Source organism: Botryllus schlosseri, chromosome 4 (genome assembly GCF_051294905.1).
Source record: "Botryllus schlosseri isolate E-star chromosome 4, Bs_hap1, whole genome shotgun sequence".
Lineage (NCBI taxonomy): Eukaryota > Metazoa > Chordata > Ascidiacea > Stolidobranchia > Styelidae > Botryllus > Botryllus schlosseri.
The window spans coordinates 27,713,126-27,736,891 of NC_137239.1; the positions used below are offsets into that span (position 1 = coordinate 27,713,126).

The following is a 23,766-nucleotide window of genomic DNA, read 5'->3' on the forward strand; positions in this document are numbered from 1 at the left end:
ATCAACATGAAGTGAATTATTAAGTGATGATTTCTTCACCTCGAATATTTTCTTCACGCTTTGCGCGACTTCGTTTCAAGAGAATTGTTGTCTTCTTGGTATCCTGTGATAAAATAATGGTAGGCCAATAATACAAATAAAACGTCAATTAGAGAAATGAATCTAGCCTTTTTCGCAGTTAAGAGAGAAGGGTCGCTTGAGACCGTTGGGGTGCTAGACCAGGGATGTCCAAGGAGTCCAGGGTCGAAGACCTAATGACGTATCATTCAGTTCACCTATAGCTGTGGTTCCCAACCTTTTTCCACCCACGTACCACTTCGAGGTTTTATGCGGTGCTCGCGTACCACCTACATAATTTACGCACGCCGTAGGCGTTCAAAATGTTTTCACCGTTTATGACATCATACTCACGTATTTGAGCTATGTGAGGTGTAATAACTAGGGCGAGTTTTTTACCTGAAAATCGGAGGATTTTGACCTAAAAAAACTTGATTTTAACCAATTTTTGACATCATGTACGCAAATTAGGTGTTTTCGCACATAATGTTATATTCATTTCTGGTAGGGAGTGGGAATGTCTGTCCTTACGAAAAAGCGTTTTTGACCTAAAAACTGACAAATTTTGACATGAAAAAAAAACGATATCTGGCCCAGTAGTTACACCACGTATTATGATAGAGTTAATTAAAATTTGTTGTGGTACAACGAAATATACTTTCTTACATTCTCGGGTAGAAAGTGTTTGTCCTTACTAAGTAGCTTACCAAGAATGGAGGAATACCGTTTAACAGCAGTAGTTGTTGGCTGGCAACACTGGAGCTGTGCGTACACTGCTGGTGACACAACATGTTGCTTCATACTGTCAATGTTGTCATGCGTCACCATTTTTCATCACGCGCTTCTTGATAAAATAACCATGCTATGTCAAGCAGTCTTGCTTCAGTTAGGATATTGCGATACGTTGAGCATAACACCATATCAATTGGCAACCTATTTGTTTCGTGTATCAGTTTTTGATCCACGATGAGCAGACAATGGGCCGCCTACAACGGTAGGCCTATAAAGTGGGCTACAAGCTGGAAAATATCAAATCTACGATACAAACGAAATGGAGGGGTCCAAAAAATTTTGACTTCGTAAACAATTTTGACAACTTTATGACTTAACGCTAAATTTTAAAAAGCAAAATCGCCCTAATAATAACAAATTCTATTAAACTAGGCATTATCAGCCTGGGTTGATGAGATGCATGGAATTGTTTTTTCGCCACTAGTCACAAAAATTCGAAAAATTCAAAATCAACCCAACTGAACTAATAACTTCCTTCGGTCGAAAAAAAAACTGAAGGTACTCGCGTACCACCTGGAAGACCCTCGCGTACCACTAGTGGTACGCGTACCACAGGTTGGGAACCACTGAGTCCTATAGAATGTAAACATGGAACGGCAACGACCTATTTTGCAGCTTCGTTCCGATTTGCTGAGGCTGGAGTGAAGAATTGTTTTGCGTAAGCGACTGTAGGATTTCTGGCAATCCAAACGTTATTTTCCAAAGCGCAAAAATTACTGAAACTGGTCTTGGTCGAAAGGTATTGTCGCACTGATTCCAAAAATATGAATAAAAATGTGGTCACGCTCCAGTCTTTGACCCCCATATCTGAAATGTGCATTGTTCAGAACAATCGGATAAACGCGACACAATGACCATAACAATGACACGTTGCGACTCTCTGATTGTTCGAACAATGCCGATATTTCAGACTTGGAAGGCGGATTCTAGGTGGATCTGTGCCTGATCATATATTAATTTATATTTTCGGAATGGGTGCGACAGTAGCTTTCGATCAAGACCAGATTCAGAAAATTCTACGCTCTGGATAGCGAGATAGTGCAATGGTTGTGCGTCCGGCTTCTCGATCGGTAGGTCGTGGGTTCGATCGGCCGGGTCATACCAAAGACTCGAAATTGGTATCCGCAGCTATCCTGCTTGGCGCTCAGCAATCACGGATAGCATGGAGGAGAAAAAAACGGGGGTGCGGACTAGAAGACGTCACGGCCGTATCGCAATCGCAACTCCGTCGTCAAAGCATTTCGATGGTGCAGGCGAAAAAGGATATCATCTCTCTCTCTCTCTCTCTGGAAGATAGCTTTTGGATTGCCAAAACGCAAAACAATTCTCCACTCCAGCCTCAGCGAAGCGGAACGAAGTTGCAAAATCGGTCGTTGCCGTTCCATGTTTACATTCTATCGTTCACCTGTGACTACGTAAACTGCAATGATACAATTAGTTCGAAGGCGATAAACATTTGGCCCTAAAAACACAGCATCATCATTGGGTTTATTAGCAATTTTATCAGTTCAATACACCACAAAAATGCGATACAATGAAATGACAGGAAGATGTCGAAGCGACAAGGAGTAGTCTATTGAGCATTTGAGCGAAAACTTTCGGAATTGCTCCTTTTGCCGAAATCCTCAAAAATCGCTGACATCCATTATTACCCGTTATAAAAAAAAAATTAGCGCTCAGCAAGACGGTCGAAAATGGCCGTAAAATTGCATTTGGCCAAATGGAAAGCATGATAGTACCCAAATGCATTGAGCCGTTCAATCTCGCAGTTTCCACTCCATTTACGACACTATGGTTACTATGTTTATGTTTATGCTGACATGAGATGAGGTGTGGACTCTGCAGTGCAGAGGAGGATTGCAGAGTTGAGAATTGAATATACAACATATCGGTGGAAGTGGGGCTCTGTGAAAGTTGCTGGGTGGTTGTACTGAAGTTTAATATATACTACTGCTATGCCAGTTTTAAATTCATGATGAACATGAAAATACTATAGACTTAACAAACCATTATTTCACTTCTCCTGCTTGCTGATCGGTCACGCGACCAAGTTTCGATATGAGTTATAGCATTCCAATGATTGATTTTTCAAAGTATGGGCTGCAAGTGCCAGAGGAGGATTTAACTGACTCTGGATTGGGAGAAATCGGCGAGCAAATATATTTTTGATTTGTCACTTATTGTTTGCAGGAGTAAAGTTGATGAAATAAACGAGATAAGTGAACATTTTTATTCCTTACCCTTGGAAGCGAAAATGAAGTTTAACAACGCATACGTGACCCTCGTATACGATGCAGTTGGAAAATCAAAGTGAGATAATAGGTCTACTCAGTACTCGTATTTCGGATTTTAAATGATTAAAGGAATATGATAGAATGATGGATGAGAAATGTATGAATTAATTAATATTTTGGGTATAGAGAAATTTATTGATTTTTTCCAGAGTTGTAAGTTCAAGTCACAAGGTCCGAGTCCGAATCATAAGTGTTGTGACTCGAGTCCAAGTCAATGCTGTTCACTGTTCTGTTTTGATTTTAAGTCATGTTCAACTCTTTTTGTTATAACTCTGCATGGGTGATATCGAATGCCCCACAATCATAATGTAGGCATACTAATTTTCCTTACTATTAACAGTTTCTGGAGCTATTTTTCAAGTGCCAGTCTACTGATAGAGGATATACCAATCATATGGTACATTTAGCTTCAAAGTCGCAATGAGATGCCTGTCTTGGTCGTCCGAGTCTCGAGTCTTGGTCAAGTCGTGCACAATGACGCGAGCACAAGTCGAGTCGATATACAAATTGCCGCATGCCGTGTCACCAAAATTGACTTGTCACAACTCACAACCATGATTTGTTCCCAACATATGTTTTGCAACTGATCGTAATCAACTAATACGCAGTTAATTATAGGCTTGCAATCAGATAAAATATGTGCTAATATCACCTGAGAATGAGATAAGAAATGCCTGAAGTCAGCTGATTTATTGAACTTGACATATTCTATGTGATTTTAAGGCAGTTTTGACTTGCAGAGTGTAATTTTTAACGCATGACCCCGAAATCTCCGGTTCAAATGCTGCTGAAAATGTCCACCGACTGGCCACAAGTTTTGTCCTGGAATCATTACAGAACCCGCTATTTAGGGCTGTGGATCAAATATGAATGCTATTTGTAATTTTTGCGGATGAAAGGCCAAAAATTGATTCTGATAGCGTAGGCCTGTTTGACAACGTCAGCATCCGAACCTTCTGAAAACAAAGTGATGGGGTCAGGATTGTAATGACTTGAGTCATGACTAGGGTTGGGACTTCGGGATCAAATTTGAAATCCCGGGATCGGGATTTCCCGGGGTTTTCGCTTCTCAATCCCGGGATTCCCAGGGATTACAAAAGTAGTAAAATACACGTAAAAGCTACACCAACAACATTTATTCCGTGTAATAATGACGCAAAACCATGCAACCACCAAGAGCACCATCGTTTAGACCAGGGGTCTCAAACTCAAATTTGCTCGCGGGCCAATTTCGTAGTTTATGATGACGCGGCGGGACGCAGCACCAAATAGGGGTATAATATGTATTTCCAAGTAGGCCTTATCTGACGGACCTTGCAGACTGGCATTCCATACACATTGTGAAAATGTGATTCACTATTGTAATATTCACATTTACCACGAAAAAGTAATATTTTTAAATATTTTAAAAAAAATATTGTTGTGTTTGGCATAATTTAGCGAAGTAATGAGTTATAGACAATTAGACACCATGCGAGATGACAAATGCATCATGTCATCGTAAAAGCTGTCGCGTTATAATTTCGCAGTTAGTGGACATTTCATATGTGATAGCGATTCAGGTTTTTGGAGTGGTTTTAGAGTGAATTTTAAGTTCTCAAATCCGAAATAAGATATTTTCCAGTTAAATATTTTCGAATACTTGAAAATTTAAAATGCCGACACGGGCCGCGTGTTTCAGACCACTGTTTGAGACAATCAGCCGAGTTTGTGACACTACTTTATTACCAAAATAAGAGATATCGCGCTCCGTAAGCCTTGGTAGATGATGTTTACAAATCCCGGGATTTCATTGGGATTAATCCCGGGATCGGGATTGCTTCAAATCCCGGGATCCCGGGATCGGGATCTCCCGGGGTCCCAACGCTAGTCATGGCTCAAGTCATTACAATCCTGACCCCATCACTTTGTTTTCAGAAGGTTGCAAAGTTGCAATTTTTGTTGACTTAACTTAATCTGAGTCGTTTTCTTAAAAATGGAAAATGACTCGACTCAATTTGTGTTTTGACTCGACGTATTCAAGTCTCGTATATCAGGACAGGTCATTGTAAAATATTCCCCAAAACTGTATTTTATGTGTTTAAATCAGGGGCGGTCAACCCGCGGGCCACATATGAAGGTTTTGAGTGGCCCGTGAGGTAGTTTTCGAAATTAGTTACATAATAAAAAATGGATTGCCCAGATTGTGAACTTGCAAGGCCAACCAAAAATTTCATTAGTGTGTCCGCAACACTTGGGATGTTGATGAGTATAGTTAATATCAGTTCCGACGCATTGGCAGATCCATTGGTCAGTCACATTTTTGGTAGATCTTCGTATATTACAATGAAGTAGAATATTTTGAGGTGGATTTAACTCGAGTAAAATTTTTTTCACGCTATGTTGTCACTCGATTTCCTACTTTTAATACTGTTACTAAGCCTACCCCGCCTGAAAATGAAAAAAACGCCTAATGTACCAGATTGATTCTAACTATATTCGCAATTACGAGAGAAAGTATCATCCAATATGCGACCTTGCGTTTGCGCTTACAGAAAGACTGTCGACGATGAAACCTAAGCACAAAATGATTGATGCACGTTGACCAAAGCTTTCGATATCGATATGTTCAGGCATAGCTAATTTCGCTTTATATTGACAACCGCTTACACTAGAATGCTGATTTTGGGCTTAAAAGATGCAGAAGCAACAAGTTTCTATCTCACTTCCACAGAACTTTGTCTTAAAAATAAACAGAAAAAAAGTTACAACTAAATTATTGATTTTTAAACCGTTTTTAGGTAAAATCAGGCACTTAAGCATATCAAGTGTCCGTCTTGAAATTCAAAATTTTCCATTTTTCACTCCACCCTATTGACTCTGTGGTGAATTGAACATGACTCGACTTTACTCGAGTCAAAACTACAACAGCCAAATTGACTTCTGACTCAGAACCTTGTGACTTGGTTACAACCCTGGATGGTGCTCTGCTTAACTTCTCTTAACTAACCTCTGGCTGCATGTCAGGCGTAGAAATAAATTTGAGTTCACTGATTTGGTAATCTTGTTCGACAGAGCAGACACCAAACAGGTTGATATGTACGAGGGTTTTCGTACAGGCCTTGACGCATACACCAACGAGGATATTCGCTGGCCAGATGTTCCTGGGATGAAAGAACGTTATGCTGAATTTGCTGACACTGTAAGCAAGCTCGTGATGAGAATTATGAGAGCACTTGGACATGGAATGAAACTGAAGGTGGGTTATCCTTGAGATTATGGCTTTTTACGTAAATTTGAATGTGTGTTCAGAGGGTTGTAACCAAGTCACAAGGCTCCGAGTCACAAGTCAATCTCACTTTTATAGTTTTGACTCGAGTCAAGTCGAGTCATTTTCAATTCACCACCGAGTCAAGTCCGAGTCCAAGTCATGGAGCAGAGGGTCGAGTCCGAGTCATTGGATTATGACTCGAGTCCGAGTCCAAGTCATTATGTTGACTGCTCAGTTTCCAGTTAAAGTCTTGTTAAACCCCCTTTTTATAACTTTTTTTGATGATATCGAATGGTTCGCATTTACATGATGCTGATTTTCCTCACTTTTAGCAGTTTATGGTCGCATTTTCAAGTAGGCTACCAGTAGCAATAGACGAAATCCCAATAGGGTGGTTACTTGACTATTCCTCGAAATTACAATCAAATGTCGGTCTCGGCCGTCCAAGTCTCAATTCATATGACTTGGTTCGAGTCATGCGCAATGACTCGAGTCCAAGTCGAGCCAATACACAGATTGACTCAAGTCGAGTCGAGTCATTTCCGTATTTTGAAAAAATGACTCGAGTCAAGTTGAGTCATCAGAAAATCGTGACTCGACTCGAGTCATTACGACCCTGTGTGTTCATTTTACGGAGGGCGGCCTGCCCTCAGAAGCACAATTTTACGAATATTTTTAATTGAATATTATATTCATATTTCAAGAGCTTCTTTGAGGTACAGAACTTATACAATTGAATACTAAATTCATATTGAAATGAACCCGAATATTTTCGGCTGACACTCGTCAGGGGTAATCGTCAGCAACTAGTAGAGAAATGGAAAGAACATTGTATAGCAACAATGGTATCACAAAAGATGACGTCACAGGCATGAAATTTTGAATAATCGGACTAAGAGAGCGCTTAAGCTCAATTCACCCAAATGAAAGTCTGAACGGCTCCTCCCGATAATACGAATATTGTCCTCCCAATAAGTTTTCGTGCAAACAGGGTTGTCCAACAAATGTTTGCCAACGGCAAAATTTATGGCTTTCATTTTATAAGAATTGAATATTCATATTTAAATAAACATAAATATTTTTGGCTGACACTCGTTAGGGTTTGGCTAATCGTCAGCAACTAGTAGAGAATTTGAAAGAACATTGCATCTCAACAATCGCCGAAAATATTTGGATTATTTCAATATGAATACATTACTCCATTGTACATAGGCGCCTGACGCTAACTTTCCGTAGGTGAGCGGGTTCGGTGACGTCACAAAGGAATGATGTCATAATGTGACAGAATTGATAATTAGGGTTAACATAGCATCGATTTATTAGGGTTTGGCTAATCGTCAGCAACTAGTAGAGAATTTGAAAGAACATTGCATCTCAACAATCGCCGAAAATATTTGGATTATTTCAATATGAATACATTACTCCATTGTACATAGGCGCCTGACGCTAACTTTCCGTAGGTGAGCGGGTTCGGTGACGTCACAAAGGAATGATGTCATAATGTGACAGAATTGATAATTAGGGTTAACATAGCATCGATTTATTAGGGTAAAATGCATGCGTAAATGTCGATTATACAATCTCTACAACCTACGTGTTGACGAACTTACTCGTATGGTAAGCTTGTCAACGAGTCCGGAAATGCTGTCAATTCGTAAGTTCATTAAATCTCACGAACAATTGAATACGCCGCTTATATATGCGTATTACGTAACCTCGGCGACAATTTGCGCAAGTATAAATTTCCGAGTTGTTATGGAATCTGTTCTATCATGGCACCGATTTCATGTGGTACAAACCTTTCTCGTCTTTTACAACTCAAGCCTTGACACACATCTTCTGATGGTTATGTTCAAGTACTAGCGGAATTCAATTACCATGCACTACTGCACAATCGCACATGTCTACTGACATTCGATGTCATACTGTGTCGCGAAGTCACTCTTTAATCACAATCGCTAATCAGCATACACTTAACGGCATTGTCTCCAAGCCATCGAGAGATGGAGGCCAAGCATGCTAGGCCCTGGACGCGATAGTTGACCAGCGATAATATCTTTCGTACCCGGCCTATTGCAGATGCGATTGTGTAGGCCAGCGATGATATCGTGCGCACCAAGTCAGTGCAGATGCGGTTGTGCTGTAGGGGTATTCAAAAATGATTTTTTTTCTCAAATTGCACTGGCTACTTGATAAAATTGTTAGGTTACCGGTACTTAATTTAAGCCTACACACCAAATTTGGTTCAATTCCAGCCAGCAGCCGCATTGCTACAGTAGTACAAAGTTTATATTTATTATATAAAAATAAATGAACAAAAATTTCAATATTTTCTGTTCACCATGCGCAATTTCAATATTTTCTGTTCACCCCATGAAAGTGTTAGGTTGTCTATAGAAACGATGCTCACCAAATTTGGCTCAATTCCAACCACTGGAAGCTGAGTTATCGCCGTCGAAAAATTTTGGATTTGAATAAAATAGTATTTGCGGTGACCAATTCTTTAAATATTTATTATAGTTGTGCCCACCGTAAATACTATTTTATTCAAATCAAAATTTTTTGACATCAATAATCGCTTCCGCTGGTTGGAATTGAGCCAAATTTGGTGAACATCGTTTCTATAGACAACCTAACACTTTCATGAGGTGAACAGAAAATATTGAAATTTTTGTTAATTTATTTATATATAATAAATAGAAACTTTGTACTCCTGCAGCAATGCGGCTGCTGGCTGGAATTGAACCAAATTTGGTGTGTAGGCTTAAATTAGGTAACCTAACAATTTTATCAAGTAACCAGTACAATTTGAGAAAAAAAAGTCATTTTTGAATACCCCTATTGTGCAGGCCAACGATGGTATAGTGCGCACCGGGCATATTGCAGACGCGATAAATCAGGCCAGTGAAGATTGCCGAGCGCAGCGCACGGCAATGAATGACCTAATTTCACGAGCATCTCTGCGGGAGATCGCGTCGCGTTGCATTATGCACTGACAAATCTCGCAATTGGCAACGGGCTTCTCGCTAATTGGCAGCGCGTAACGGGTTACCTCGTTCACATAAGCGGCAGCAGGTAATGTCGTAAACGGAAATACATCGCGATTTGTTCTAAATAGCACAATTGACGATTATGCCGATACATGCCAAACGAAAGTCTAGGTATGCCGCATACCTAAAAATATGTGTAGGTATACGCGGCATACCTTGCATACCCAGGTTCGGCGCCTATGCCATTGTATATTGAAGTTCTGTACCTCTGAGAAGCTCTTCAAATATTTTGTAATAGGTGAAAAGTTTAATGTCCAAAAATTGAGCCTTTAAGACTGTTTTAGAATGATATAGTCTGTCAAGACGTAGGCCTACTCGCGGTACAAAAGTGCCTATTTTGGGAAATTTGCCAAAATTTCAAAACTTCCTTTGACTTCTTACAATGACTACACCAGATTGTGCTATGCGACTGTAAATATGACACTAGCATGTTGCCACAAATCTCAGCTTTTCAAAGATACGTGAACAAGCCATATGGCGGTTTTGACTTGTGGATGATATTTTTTTTCCATTTGCCAAGCTCAGAGGGAGTTTCCATGATACTTCCCTGAAAGCTTCACTATCTTACTGAATCGGGCACATGTGTGTTGAATATGCACTAGAAGTTATAAAGCAATGAAAATGATCGTTCTGTCAAATTCATACTGTAAAGGTTTAGGCAGTATTGTAACCAGGTCTGAGTAACAAGTAAATCTCATAGTTTCGACTCTAGTCAGCTCGAATCATTTTCAATTCATCACCGAGTCAAGTCCTTGTGTGTTCCCTGTTCAGTTTCTAGTTCAAGTAATGTTCAGCCCATTTTTTTTACAAATCCGCTTGAGTCTCATATGACTTGGTGGAGTCATACGCAATGACTAGACTACAAGTCGAGTCAATACACAAATTGTCTCAGTCGAGTCATTCTCAGTGTTTAAGAAATTCACTTGAGTCAATTCGAGTCACTGAAAAATCTCCAGTCGGACTTGAGTCGAGTCATCGCACAAGTCATTACAATCTTTGGTTTGTAATATGAGCATAATTTGGAACACAACTATAAGAACAAAATATAGGCTATGTAAACTAAGAAAGTCAGATCAAAACACAAAGTGCATTTGTCTTGTAAATATATGTTCACTTGAACATGTTTCAGATATTATTTGATGTAACCGGTATCATAACAAGTCATAAGGTTCCGAGTCACAAGTCACTTTTATAGTTTTGACTCGAGTCAAGTCAAGTCATTTTCAATTCACCACCGAGTCAAGTCCGAGTCCAAGTCACGGAGTGGAGTGTCGAGTTCGAGTCATAGTGTTTTGACTCGAGTCCGAGTTCAAGTCATTGTGTTGACTTCTCAGTTCCGTGTTAATGTCGTGTGAAACCCACATTTTACATCTTTGCTCGGTGATATCGAATGATTCGCATTCATAATATACTAATTTTCCTCACTTTTAACAGTTCCTGGTAGCATTTTCAAGTACCGGTACCAGTACTGATAGACGAAATAATATTAGTGTGCTAACTTCATTATTCTTCGAAATTGCAAATGAAATTCCTGTCTTGGTAGGCCCAGTCTTGAGTCATATGACTTGGTCCGAGTCATGCGCAATGACTCGATTACAAGTCGAGTCAATACACAAATGGACTCGAGTCGACTCATTTTTCATTTTTAAGAAAATGACTTGAGCCAAGTCGAGTCACCAAAAAATCGCAACTCGAGTCATTACAACCCTGTGTCATAATCTCCGTGACTGCATTCCAAGGACAAGGATTACTTCTGCGAAGCCCATTCTCTCATGAACCAGAAAGGGAATATTTCAGTTCTCAAATCGATCAAATATATGCCAGTCGTAGATGGCGATCCGGACTCTGAAAACAGAATTGGAGAACATACCGACATAACCACCTTGAGTTTTCTCTTCCAAGACCAAATGGGCGGTCTGCAGGTACGATTTATTCGTCACTGCTTACTGTTTGTGTGAGTTACTGCCGCAGAATATGCAAGTTTTACTTTTTTCGCAAATGTCTTTTGCAGGTTAGGGATGTCTCAAATAACCTGGTAGATGTGGTACCCGTTGAAGGGGCGATTGTGGTAAATGTCGGAGAGGTTATGCAGGAATGGAGCGGCAAGAGGCTGCGGGCTACTGTGAGTTGATGGTTTGTTAGTTGGAAACATTCATTTCAATAAAAAGATATGTTGAGGAGACTCGTGGATGTACCGAACTTTAATACGCAATTGAATTATGTACATTAGGGTTGTCCAAAATTTGGAAAATCTTAAAAATACCCCGTGATTGTGTCTCGTTCTATAGATTATTGATAAAAAACAACAATGAGCCTGGAAGAACCTCACAGGAAAGCCGTTGAGATTTCGGGCAAAGCGTTTGAAAGTAGCTGCCCAAGAATGGGCGTGCCACCGACCATAGAACGGCTAGAGGACTAGTAATCGCGAAACCACGGCTCTTGATTGGTTAATCGGCTATACTTCAATGATCACGACAGCAGCAGCTTGCTGGTTAGGTGATCAAGGAGTCTGCTACCAGCGGCGATGCTGAAAGCGCATTGTATGTAGGCTGACAGATAATGACTTAGGATTGATTCAGGGTATGTTGAGGTACGAAATACTGATGAACAGACAACAGCTGCTTCACAAAAACGTCTAAAGCATGAGCGCTTTATTGTGAAGGAAACCGCGCTGTAGTCTACATGCCTTGTTTTCATCGAGGGAAAGCAAAGGCGCTTATGGAAGTGGCGAATGAATTTCTAGTTTCAGAAGGGATATATCATCATTGAATACAAATATAAAGCTTAACAATGCCACTATAATTTGTGTGATCGTATTGGGCTCAGGTTGTAGTATATAGTTGAAGTTTTGAATGGTCTAGGTATCGGCTGAATCAGACGGTTATGTTTGGCACTTATCAAATGTTTACAGCAAATTGAATTCACTTGTAAGTGTTTTTAAAGTCCCTAATGATGCCGCTGAAACGAGGTGTAGATGTTAGCACAGACTATGCTTGATATGATATCCAAACAATGCTGGATACTATGTACTATGCAGCATAGTTTGTGCTTTTCTTTACACCTCTTTTCTGCGGGATCAATAAGGACTTTGGCATACCATATCCAGCATAGCATGTGCGTACATCTACACCTCTTTTCGGCGTTATCATTAGGGACTTTAGCAACACTTACAAGTGCATTCCATTTACTGTAAGCATGTGATGAGTGCCAAGCACAACCCGCTGATTCAGCCGATCCCTATAGCATTCAAAACGTCACCTATATATTACAGCTTGAGCCCAATAAGATCACGAAAAGTACGGTATAGTGTCAGTGTCAAGCTTTATATTTGTATTCACTGATGATGGATACCTTCTGAAACGGGGAATTCGCTCACCACTTTCATAAGCGCCTTTGCTTTCCCTCGATGAAAACACAGCATGTAGGCTACATCCATTTCCTTCACAATAGAGCAGTCATGCTGTAAACGTTTTTGTGAAGCAGCTGTTGTTTGTTCATAATGTATTTCGTACCTCAACATGACCTGAATTAATCTTAAATCATCATCCGCCAACCTACCAACAATGCGCTTTCAGAATCTCCGCCGGTAACAGACTCCTTGAACACCTAATCAACAAGCTGCTGCTGTCGTGATCATTGAAGCATGGCCGATTAGCCAATCAAGAGCCGTGGTTATTTGATTACAAGTCTTCTCGATGTTCTATGGTCGGTGGCACGCCCATTCTTGGCCAGCTACTTTCAAACGCTTTGCCCGAAATCTTACCAGCTTTCCTGTGAGCTTCTTTGAGGCTCATTGTTGTTTTTTATCAATAATCTATAGAATGAGACACAATCACAGGGTATTTTTAAGATTTTCCAAATTTTGGACAACCCTAATGTACATATTGAAGTAAACTTGAATATATTCGGCTGACAGTCATCGAGGGTAACTATCAGCAACTCCTAGAGTTTGAAACAGGGGCGGCCAACCCGTGGCCCATCGAAAAGGTTTTGTGTGGCCCTCGAAATAACTCTCGAAATTAATTAGTCAAGGTAAAATTGCAAGGCCAACCGAAATTTGATTAGCCTGACCGCGAAATTTGGGATGTTGATGACTAAAACATCACTTCCGATGCATTGGCGTAGCCAGAGGCCAGCCACATTTTTGTACATGACCATAAAGTAGAATATTTCGTAGCAGATTTATTTGACTTCAGCTCAGTTTGATATTGAAATTTCATTGATTTCAAAACACCACAAGACTGCAAGACAATGAAAAGATAGGTGTCGAAACGACTTGAAATTATTGTCATTCGATTTCTTGCTTTTAGTATTGGAGCCCTCTCCTGAAAATGAAAAATGAAATCTTTGCACAAAACGTTCGCCGAAATCTTCAATACTGATGTCTAAGCGCCGACCAATCCTGTCCTTGCCCAGTGGTATGCAGAGGCGACCCACAATATTGATTATTGATCGAATTCATTCATAAACTTTGAAAAAATTTTGCACACAGACTTTTCATGACATAAGTGTTAGCTATTTCAATGTGGAGTAATATGAGTATTTGAAATTCCTCATTCGCTGACGATTGCCCCTGAAGAGTGTCAGTTTGAAAAGCTTCGGGTTTCAATATATTTGTGCAATAAATATATTACTTGAATGTGCATTATTGGCCATAGCACCCAACATAGTAACCTCGGATATGTACTAACTAACATTCAGTAAAACGAAGTGTGAAGAAATTTTTGATGCAAGAAATTCGACAAATATTAGTCTACATATTAAAAGTTCGCTCTGGTGCAGTTGCGACCCAAAATTACACCCTTTACAACCCATACTTCAAGAACCGCTGTTGTATAGCTTGTCGTTGCTGGCGATTACTCCTGAGGGGTGGCGGCCGAAAATATTCAGGTTTATTTTAATATTAATATATTATACAATTATATTTTATGACTTGTCTCAAGTCGAGTCGTATAATTTTACATTTTCAAGAAATTGATCTGAGTCAAGGAAAAATTCTAATATAAAAGACGTCCACTAATAAGCTGGCTATTGTTCAGAGGCACAGAGTCGTCCCGCCAACAGATCCTGTGAAACAGAAGCAAAATCGGAGATGTGTCGGATATTTTGCGCAAGCGAACGGCAAAATTGTGATGCGTAAACTTGAATTCGAAGATGGCAATGCGGATAGCGATGAAGGCACTGACGTCGAGCCGCTCACCGTTGATCAGTTCATGACCAAAGGGCTGAAACGGTACTTTCCAGAGCTCGAAGATCTGGAAAGCTAATCCATACATTCACCTCTTTATAACGACATGCTTTACTGCTTGCTTTTTAGTTACATTAAGAGCAACCGGGCTATATCAATCAAATTGGTGTCGGAATATATTCAAAGTTAAATTATATGCATCTAATTGTGATAAAGTTGTCTGAACTTGCCGCTGTTTGCCTTCATGCAGACCTTATACAACGTGTCTTATATACCGAAACTGTCAACATGATTGCAGTGTTAATAACATGATATAGCATACTATTAACCTCTATCAGTACTGCGCATTTGATAAGATGAGGATCTATGTTCCATTTTCATTATCGTCATATCGAATTCGATGACTATAAATATCGACTTCATCAACTCAATTGCGCGTGACAATATATGAAATTGCTGACTCCATCTATGTGACTAATGCAGAATGACCAATGCTGTCTCGAACAAGTGCAATTTCACAGTTATATCCCATGATCGTGATACGGTGGACTGTTATAATGATTGAAAGTAGTTGAAGACCAGTTTCGGATGTCTGTTGGTCTCCAATAGAATTCAATAAGTTTTTTGATTTGAAAACTAAATCAGTTCAACTTATGCAAGCAGTGGAAAATCACTCAAATACAAAAAGTTGCGACTCAATGACAACTTCTTTTTATGATTTAATATTTGAAAATATGATTGGTATTCAGAATTCCATCTGCACTTGAATGACTTTTTAAGCTATCTTATTTTACGGTTCTATGGGTGGTACGTTCAGTTTCATGCATTTTGCCATACTAACTCTCATTGCATTTTCTTTGCCAGTGTTGAATCTGATGATTTATGTGTGTTTCAGTTGGGTGATGATGCTGGAAGCGACATTTCAACAACACTTTTATTCGAGCAAATTTCTTGATTCATTTATGTGCATCCAGTTAGCAACGATATGCTTCATAATCATATGCTTTATCTCTCGCAATGTATTTCATCAGATTATAAATGCTGCATAATTTTCAAAATGAGTTATAATATTCCTATGATCGACTTCTCCAAATGTGGATTGCTTGTGAAAGATGACGAAATAAACGAACAAGACTTTCAAACGATCGGAGATAAGTTGTATTCAGCCTTGTCCACTGCAGGATTCTCATACCTTACAGGACATGGAATACCATGGTTAGTGGTTTGAAACAATACAATCAGGATTAATAATAATGATCGGCCTTGGCATTTAGGAGCAAAGTTGACGATATGAATGCCGTAGGTGAGGAATTTTACTCATTGCCGCTGGCTACTAAAATGCGATTCGCAAGGAAAGGTTTCACTCTCGCATACGATCCAATCGGCACTTCGACGTAGGTGGAGATTTTTTCATATGTTATCTTGATGAAGATCAGTCAACTTGAAACACGTTGAAACACCTTCAGTACCATCATAATGCTATTCTTGCTATTTAGTGACGATTTCATTTGTTGTTGAATTACAAATTCCAATTACATGAAGACCACAGGAGGTCAGTAATTAATTAGGTAACTTCTGCAGTTCAGGAGTACTAGTAGGCTAAGTACGGTATGTTTTACCTACTAGTACTTACCGGGGTGGGGGTGTATTTTTTAATTACTTCTTCTTTTACTTCAATAGAAGTTTTGGCACAAGTTTGTGTCACTTTTGTTGGTGAAACATAAGAAACGTGTGAACTAGGCTCTGTATCAGGGTTGTAACCAAGTCACAAGTCAATTTCACTTACAGTTTTGACTCGAGTCATTCTCACTTCACCACCGAGTCAAGTCTGAGTTCAAGTCATAGTGTTTTGACTCGAGTTCAAGTCGTTATGTTCACCGTTCAGTTTTGAGTTCAATCCGGTTCAACCCACTTTTTTCAACTCTGCTCGAGTGATATAGAATGGCTCGCATTCATAATATAGTAATTTTCCTCAGTTTTAACAGTTTCTGGCTGTATTTTCCAAGTATCAGGACTGATAGACGAAATACTAATAACATGGTAACTTCGCTACAATGAAATATCTGTCTTAGCTGTCCTAGTTTCGAGTCATGCACAATGACTCGAGTACAAGTCGATTCAATATAAAAATTGCCTCTAGTCGAGTCTTACGCATCTGAAAAAAATACTCGAGTCAAGTCGAGTCACCTAAAAATTGCGGCTCGAGTCATCACAACCCTGCTCCGTACTGGTATCCCGTTAACTGAATCTAATTTCAAAGATTCTATATCTTTGCAGTCGTGAAGGTGCATCTTTCAGTTTTGATGATAGCCATCTCTGAGTACTTGCTAAAGTATGGAACCCCTCGACTAAATCTGATTTGAGTACTTTTGTGACCTTTCATTTTCTAGCTGCACTTGAAGTAGTTTTGACATAAATCTACTCAAATATTAGTACTATACACTTCTACTTAGAATGGAATGGAAATTCACGGTATCGCTTGGGTACATCTCTGATGAAGACTTGGCGTTTGATATGAAATATGGCGGAATATAGACCTTTCACGTGATTCTCCATGGATTACAGAGCAAATGCCAAAGATGTAGATTCATATGAAGGTTTTCGAACTGGCAGCGATGCCTACACCAATGAGAATATAAACTGGCCCGACGTTCCCGGGATGCGAGAATGTTACGCAGAATTTGCCGATACCTCCAGTAAGCTGTTGTTGAGGTTGATGAAAGCGCTCGGATATGGAATGAGACTGAAAGTGAGTAATGTTTTTATCGAGCAACTGTGATGTTTCGGTGCTTTGCAGTAAACTTGGGGAGTTCATGTAAGCTACTGTGAATAATGGACAATCTGGAACCAGCCATATCTGTACCGTACTCTAAAATGGTCTTGAGTAGGCCTACTCACCAGAGGTGGTCACTGGTCAGTAACAGAGTGCTCACAGTAAAGTAAGTAAAAGTAGAATGAAGTAGAAGTTTGCCTGATAAAGTCTGCTATGTAACCTCTACTCCTCAAGCACTGGCATACTGTACACCAGTGGTTCTCAACCTTTTTGTCTTCGCGAGCCCCTTTTGGACTGTCACGGACACCCCATCAGTTTTAGTTCAAATTCAGCTCAAATATCGTGCAACCTCCATCTATCTTGTGCAAATGTTAACTATAGGCTAGTGATAAGCAGCAACAGAATGCCTTTTCTTGAAAACAACATCACACTATTAATCTAGAAATCGGGTGGACTGATATTATTTCAAAGCAAGTTCTGTCGCTGCATTTCTTGATGCGATCGTGTCTTGAAAATCCACGCCTTCGATTTGGTATGAACCAGCGGAAGCGGAGTTATTGACGCCGAAAAATTTGGATTTGAAAAGAATAGTATTTACGGTGGGCACAACTATAATAAATAATTAAAGAATCGGTCGCCGTAAATACTATTTTATTCAAATCCAAAATTTTTCGATGGCAATAACCAGGGTTGTAATGACTCGAGTCATGACTCGACTCGAGTCAGACTCGAGTCACGATTTTCGGATGACTCGACTCGACTCGAGTCATTTTCTCAAAATACAGAAATGACTCGACTCGACTCGAGTCAATCTGTGTATTGACTCGACTTGGACTCGAGTCATTGCGCATGACTCGAAGCAAGTCATTGACTCGAGATTCAGACGGCCAAGACCGACATTTCATTGTAATTTCGAAGCCAACACATTATTGGGATTTCGTTTGTTGGTACTGGTGCTTGAAAATGGGACCAGAAACTACTAAAAGTGAGGAAAATTGATATGTTATAAATGCGAACCATTCGATATCACCAAACAGAGTTAAAAAAGTGGGTTTAGGAAGACTTTAACTGGAAACTGAGCAGTCAACACAATGACTTGGACTCGGACTCGAGTCATAATACCATGACTCGGAATCGATCCTCTGTTCGCTGACTTGGACTCGGACTTGACTCGGTGGGAATTGAAAATGACTCGACTTGACTCGAGTCAAAAATATGAAAGTGAGCTTGACTTGTGACTCGGAGCCTTGTGACTTGGTTACAACCCTGGCAATAACTAAACTTCCACTGGTTGGAATTGAGCCAAATCTTGTGAGCATCGTTTCTATAGACAACCTAACAATTTGATGGGGTAAACAGAAATTTTGAAATTTTTTTTATTCATTTTTATATAATAAATAAAAATCTTTCTTCTCCTGTAGCTCAGCAGCTACTGGTTGGAATCGAACCAAATTTGGTGTGCAGGCTTCAATTAGGTAACCTAACAATTTTATCAAGTAGCCAGTAGAATTTGAGAAAAAAATTCATTTCTGAACACCCCTAACGTCCAGCCTAATCATTTCTATCTAGCAGATCATCTTGAAGTTATCCTGGAATAGTGGTCATTTCTATCACAGACGAAAATGGATTTTTGCAAACATTTCGATGTCACTCTGATCACTCCAACTTAAATTTTTTCGGCAAACCCCAACAAGACATCTCTAAACCGAAATATGTTTGTATCAGTAGGCTATTTGCAACTCCGCAATTAGAATTAATTTTCACAGCAGTATATGATATTTCATATCAGACAGTCATTCCATTGGTGTGAGTCATGAAGTTTTAACAGTAATGAACCGAAACTGCCTCAAGATTTCCCTAATAATTTTGCAAATTTAGAGGTAGGGGGAACCCCCTAAAAATGCTTCGCAGACCACCGGTTCAGAACCACTGCTGTTCACCATACGTGTTGAATATTTTTCGAGGACAAAGATTACTTCTGCCAAGCGCATTCCCTGATGAATCAAAAAGGAAATTACTCTATCACGAAGACAATCAAGTATCCCGCAGTTAATGGGCAAGATCCGGTGTCGTTGAACAGAATCGGAGAGCACCATGACAGGACCACAATGACGTTGCTTTTTCAGGATGAAATGGGAGGTCTACAGGCGAGTTTCAACCCATTGCTGTTAACAATGAGTATCAGTATCAGTTTTTAATTGACCATTATATTCATATTGAAATAAACCCGAATATTTTTGGCTGAAACATATCCAATTCAGCAGGGTTGTAATGACTCGAGCCATTTTTTCAAATGTGTACGATGACTCGACTCGAGTCAATTTTTGTATTGACTCGAGTACAAGTCGAGTCATTGTGCATGACTCGAACCAAGTCATATGACATGAGACTAGGACGGCCAAGACAGACATTTTATTGTAACTTCGAAGAATAGTAAAGTTACCTCATTGGTATTTCGTCTATCACTCCTGATGCTCGGAAAATAGGGCCAGAAACTGTTCAAACTGAGGAAATTATTGTATTATGAATGCGAGTCATTCTATATCACTCGAGCAGAGTTGAAAAAAGTGGGATGAACCGGATTGAAGTCAGAACTGAACTCGAGTCAAAACACTATGTCTTGGACTCAACCCCCTACTACCTGACTTGGACTCGGACTTGACTCGGTGGTGAATTGTAAATCAGTCGACTTGACTCGAGTCAAAACTAATTGACTTGTGACTCGGAACCTTGTGACTTGGTTACAACCCTGCTGTAAACAGTGATCATCGGTATCAGTTTTCAATTGAATAATATATTCATATTGAAATAAACTCAAATATTTTTGGCTGAATTTCGTCATTTCCAATTGAAGAAAAATAAGTATTCTAGGCATCGTTATGTTTGAATAACTGAAAACTGTTGAGTCGAAGTGGAAATTGTCTAAAACTTGACCACCTAAATAAGTAGGCAAAAGTACTCGAATTAGTGGTACCTCTGATAACCATTCCTTAGCGTATCAGCATCAGTTTATTATTATCAAATATTTACGATTGTAAAACACCCACAAGAATACAATAGAATGAAAATAGAAAAAGGTGTCAAATAGACTTGGAGTAGTCTTTAAAATCAGACAGCCACCTCGGCCAAGGCGATGTAAATAAGAGGGATGTACACTCGATCGAAAGAAATAAGACATAACATATAATGACCAGTGGTGTAAATGAATACCGCATGTGTCGATATCGATGTCTGGTAATAGTGAGGGCTGACTAGTATTCCTGCCTTGTCCATTGACATTTAAGGGACTAGCAAGTCAAAATTTTGAAAAAAAATCAAAATTTTCAAGTATTTTTTCTTGGCTGGAAATATTAACATATTACCTATACTCTCACCTCATGGCTTTATCTTACCCTAAACATAACTAAAAACTCCATAATTTCAATTTTACTTGGTACCTGTTCAGTATCTTTCATTACTGGTAAAATGGTCATTAACGTTTTCCTCCATTGTAAAATTTTATTACACAGCTTCATGATAAATCAAAAATTTGTATGACATATATGTCGTATAGTATTCACTCATGGTTTTTTGAAAAGCTAACATCGAGACCTATGCTACGCTAAGAGTCGTTTGGCCTAGGTATACTCTGCTCTGAATTACAGAACTTCGCAGCAAACTTTTTGAAATAATAACTTGAAATTTCGGAATGAAATTTCTCAAAGATGGGTTGCACATGTTCCTTCAAACTTTAGCATAGCATATGGCTGTCCTAGTCCGTCCTAATGAAGGCGTTAGATCGGAAAAGGAGCACCATAGTGATGAGATTAGATGTTCGGCGATCAGTGCAATTTTCGACTGTCAAATCCAAATTCTACAAAGCAGAACTACAATTTTCAATGTTTTGAACAGAGCATAGCTACACCTAGCAGGTGTGAAAATTTCATGGTGATGGGGGTAGCCATCCGCAAGATAGCGCTGTTGACTTGCTAGTCCCCTAATATATCTTTTTGTATTTCATGTTTCACTTTATGAATTTTCGTTGTGGCTCTATGGACTAATCACTGCAAAATAATTAAGAAGTAGCCTACATGTGGAGAAAACTTGATTTAGCCCCCAGAAAACGTAAAATTACTTCATCGTTGACCTCGGGATTGCATCTAATTCTGCATGGAGTGACACATCAACATGTTACCTTTTACAGGTGAGGGACTTGAGTGGCAAATTTGTCGAAGTGCAGCCAGTTCCAACGGCGATTGTTTTGAATATCGGAGGAACATTGGAGGCTTGGAGCGGGGAACGTCTCCGAGCTACAGTGAGTTTGAATGCACATATCTCTCAATATATGTTTGGTACAGAGTGTTTTGTTGAAACATTATTGTGCGCCGGCGTCTATGAATGAAGTATCAATCATGCACTCTTGAAGGAAGAGCTTTATGGCTTTATGGCTATATATGTTCTATTCCAATCTAATTTGTTAAATGTTTCTTTTCTCTCATTTTAGTTTCAATCTAATTTCTGGCTTTCCAAAAATGCTACAGAAGAACTGTAGCCTATATTGCGAAATGATCCGAGCTTGGTATACAGCAGAAGGCAATTTGGAATTTCAAGTATTCGACAATATATTCAAGTGTCATAAATCTTCACTATCACATCACTTCTAAAATATACCATGATGTGGAAGATATCTATTTGGTCACATTTCTAGTTCATGATGATAAAACGTGACTGAAACTTGTGATTTTGTTTGATGCGACCTCTCGTCAAATTACTCTGGGTGATAAACTAAAAATGACTCGAGTTGAGTCGGGTCAAACGTTGAAATCAGAGAAAGACTTGCGTATCGGAATAGTGACTTGGTAATCCTACGGACGCAACAATCTATGAAACTGTCATGGGGAATAGTAATATATCAAAAGGCCGTAGCTTGCGTTATGTGGGATATATAGACATCTAATCAGGTCAGTATGGCAACCATTGGTATTCTGTGGCCCCCGTGATGTATATTTGGTTAAATCCTAAGTATTGTTTGTTCTCTTTATCCATGTTATTATCTGTGGCGAGTAAGGTAGTGGTACTTTCCACAGCTTTAACACCAATGGATTCTTCAGCAATTGGACATTTCTATACCAGGGGTCCGTAGCCCCTTCGTGGTAGGAAGCACCACATTAGGGGTACAAGATGCATTGTGGAAATAGGCATATACGCTGTCAAATATTTTCTGGGCCGATTTATTCAACTGGAAAATATTTTTCGCCCTACGCACGATTTTATGTGAATGAGCTTTCTGATTTTTATATCGGTACCATCAGAAATTGTGTTGAAAATGAACAGGGGGCACGGGGAATCTTATTGAAAGCACAAGGGGTACGGTCGCTAACAAGGTTAAGAAATAATGCTATTACTATTGCACAATAATGATTATATTCAAGTTGTTATTGATCTGTTCCAATATTTATCGAAGAAAATCTAACGCTGATTTATTATGACCTTGGCAATGACAGTAGCGATAGCCTACTTATCATGACTATATCAGAAACCCAGATTAGACTACACCGCTCACATGCTCTGATATCAGATCAATCTTTAGCAAGTTTTAAAATATTCTACATAAAATTACACACTGAATGAAAAGTAAAAGAAGATAATATAAAGGGACGAGCCACAAAATGGGGAGGGATGTGGCGGACGACGCGATCGATATGTCAGATAGTGGTCCGGTAATCTTGAGGGCTGACTAGTATTCGTTCTCGTTCCTATTCTCAGTAGATTGTATAAATCCATATAGTTACATTCGACATTTAGAAGCACCGAGTCATACCGCCCAGTGATCCTTCAAAGCATGGACTGATCAGGAGGTCGGTCGCATACTTCGGTCAAGCCAACAACGAAGTGTTGATGAAAAAACTTGCCTTTGAAGATGATGTTGACCAGAAAGATGACGAAGAACAGCCTCTCACAGTTGAGGATTACATCCAGAAAACATTAGCGCCTGTCTTTTCACATGCCAAGTAGGCAATGATGTGCATCTCAGGCTGCTCCGTTTCTTACTAAAATCATAACGGTTCTGAACTTGAATATTTTCACCGTAACTACACTACTTCTATATGTACAGTTACATATTAATCGAGTCAAAGATCTTTGTAGGCGTTTCTCATGCTCTGAGTTATTGGGTTGATACAATAGTGACGTTGACAGCAGTGTCTAACAAAAAGCCTAGATCGTAAGTGGGCCATGCCGCAAGCCGGCGGATCAGGAATCATAATAAGAAATATCGACCTGTTGTAAATGGCCGTATATAGTAGTTGAAACACTATAAATGCCGGAACAGCAACAACTTATTGTTTTCCTGGAAGTAGAAATTCCAGTTCTATTGATTTCTA

General features: G+C 39.4%; 2 protein-coding genes across 2 annotated transcripts; both read left to right on the forward strand.

Annotated features, from left to right (window-relative positions):
• The first annotated feature begins 3,044 nt into the window (after window positions 1-3,044).
• LOC145437681 (uncharacterized) lies at window positions 3,045-14,858 on the forward strand. Its single transcript, XM_080314961.1, has 5 exons — window positions 3,045-3,159; window positions 6,198-6,381; window positions 11,183-11,365; window positions 11,455-11,565; window positions 14,483-14,858. Exons 1-5 carry the CDS (start codon window positions 3,104-3,106, stop codon window positions 14,708-14,710), a joined length of 762 nt encoding a protein of 253 aa, XP_080171087.1. The 5' UTR covers window positions 3,045-3,103; the 3' UTR covers window positions 14,711-14,858.
• A 614-nt stretch (window positions 14,859-15,472) lies between these two features.
• LOC145437680 (uncharacterized) lies at window positions 15,473-23,439 on the forward strand. The gene is made up of 6 exons (XM_080314960.1): window positions 15,473-15,846; window positions 15,906-16,025; window positions 17,197-17,380; window positions 19,369-19,551; window positions 21,588-21,698; window positions 23,189-23,439. The coding sequence occupies exons 1-6, from the start codon at window positions 15,617-15,619 to the stop codon at window positions 23,396-23,398; spliced, it is 1,038 nt and encodes a 345-aa protein (XP_080171086.1). The 5' UTR covers window positions 15,473-15,616; the 3' UTR covers window positions 23,399-23,439.
• The last annotated feature ends 327 nt before the right edge of the window (window positions 23,440-23,766 follow it).

Coding starts and splice junctions, on each gene's coding strand:
- LOC145437680 (XM_080314960.1), top strand. CDS start 15,617: ATGCTTCATAATCATATGCTTTATCTCTCGCAATGTATTTCATCAGAT. Junction 16,026..17,196: donor GATCCAATCGGCACTTCGAC/GTAGGTGGAGAT, acceptor CATGGATTACAG/AGCAAATGCCAAAGATGTAG. Junction 19,552..21,587: donor ATGAAATGGGAGGTCTACAG/GCGAGTTTCAAC, acceptor TACCTTTTACAG/GTGAGGGACTTGAGTGGCAA.
- LOC145437681 (XM_080314961.1), top strand. CDS start 3,104: ATGAAGTTTAACAACGCATACGTGACCCTCGTATACGATGCAGTTGGA. Junction 6,382..11,182: donor GACATGGAATGAAACTGAAG/GTGGGTTATCCT, acceptor CTGCATTCCAAG/GACAAGGATTACTTCTGCGA. Junction 11,566..14,482: donor GCAAGAGGCTGCGGGCTACT/GTGAGTTGATGG, acceptor GCTATTGTTCAG/AGGCACAGAGTCGTCCCGCC.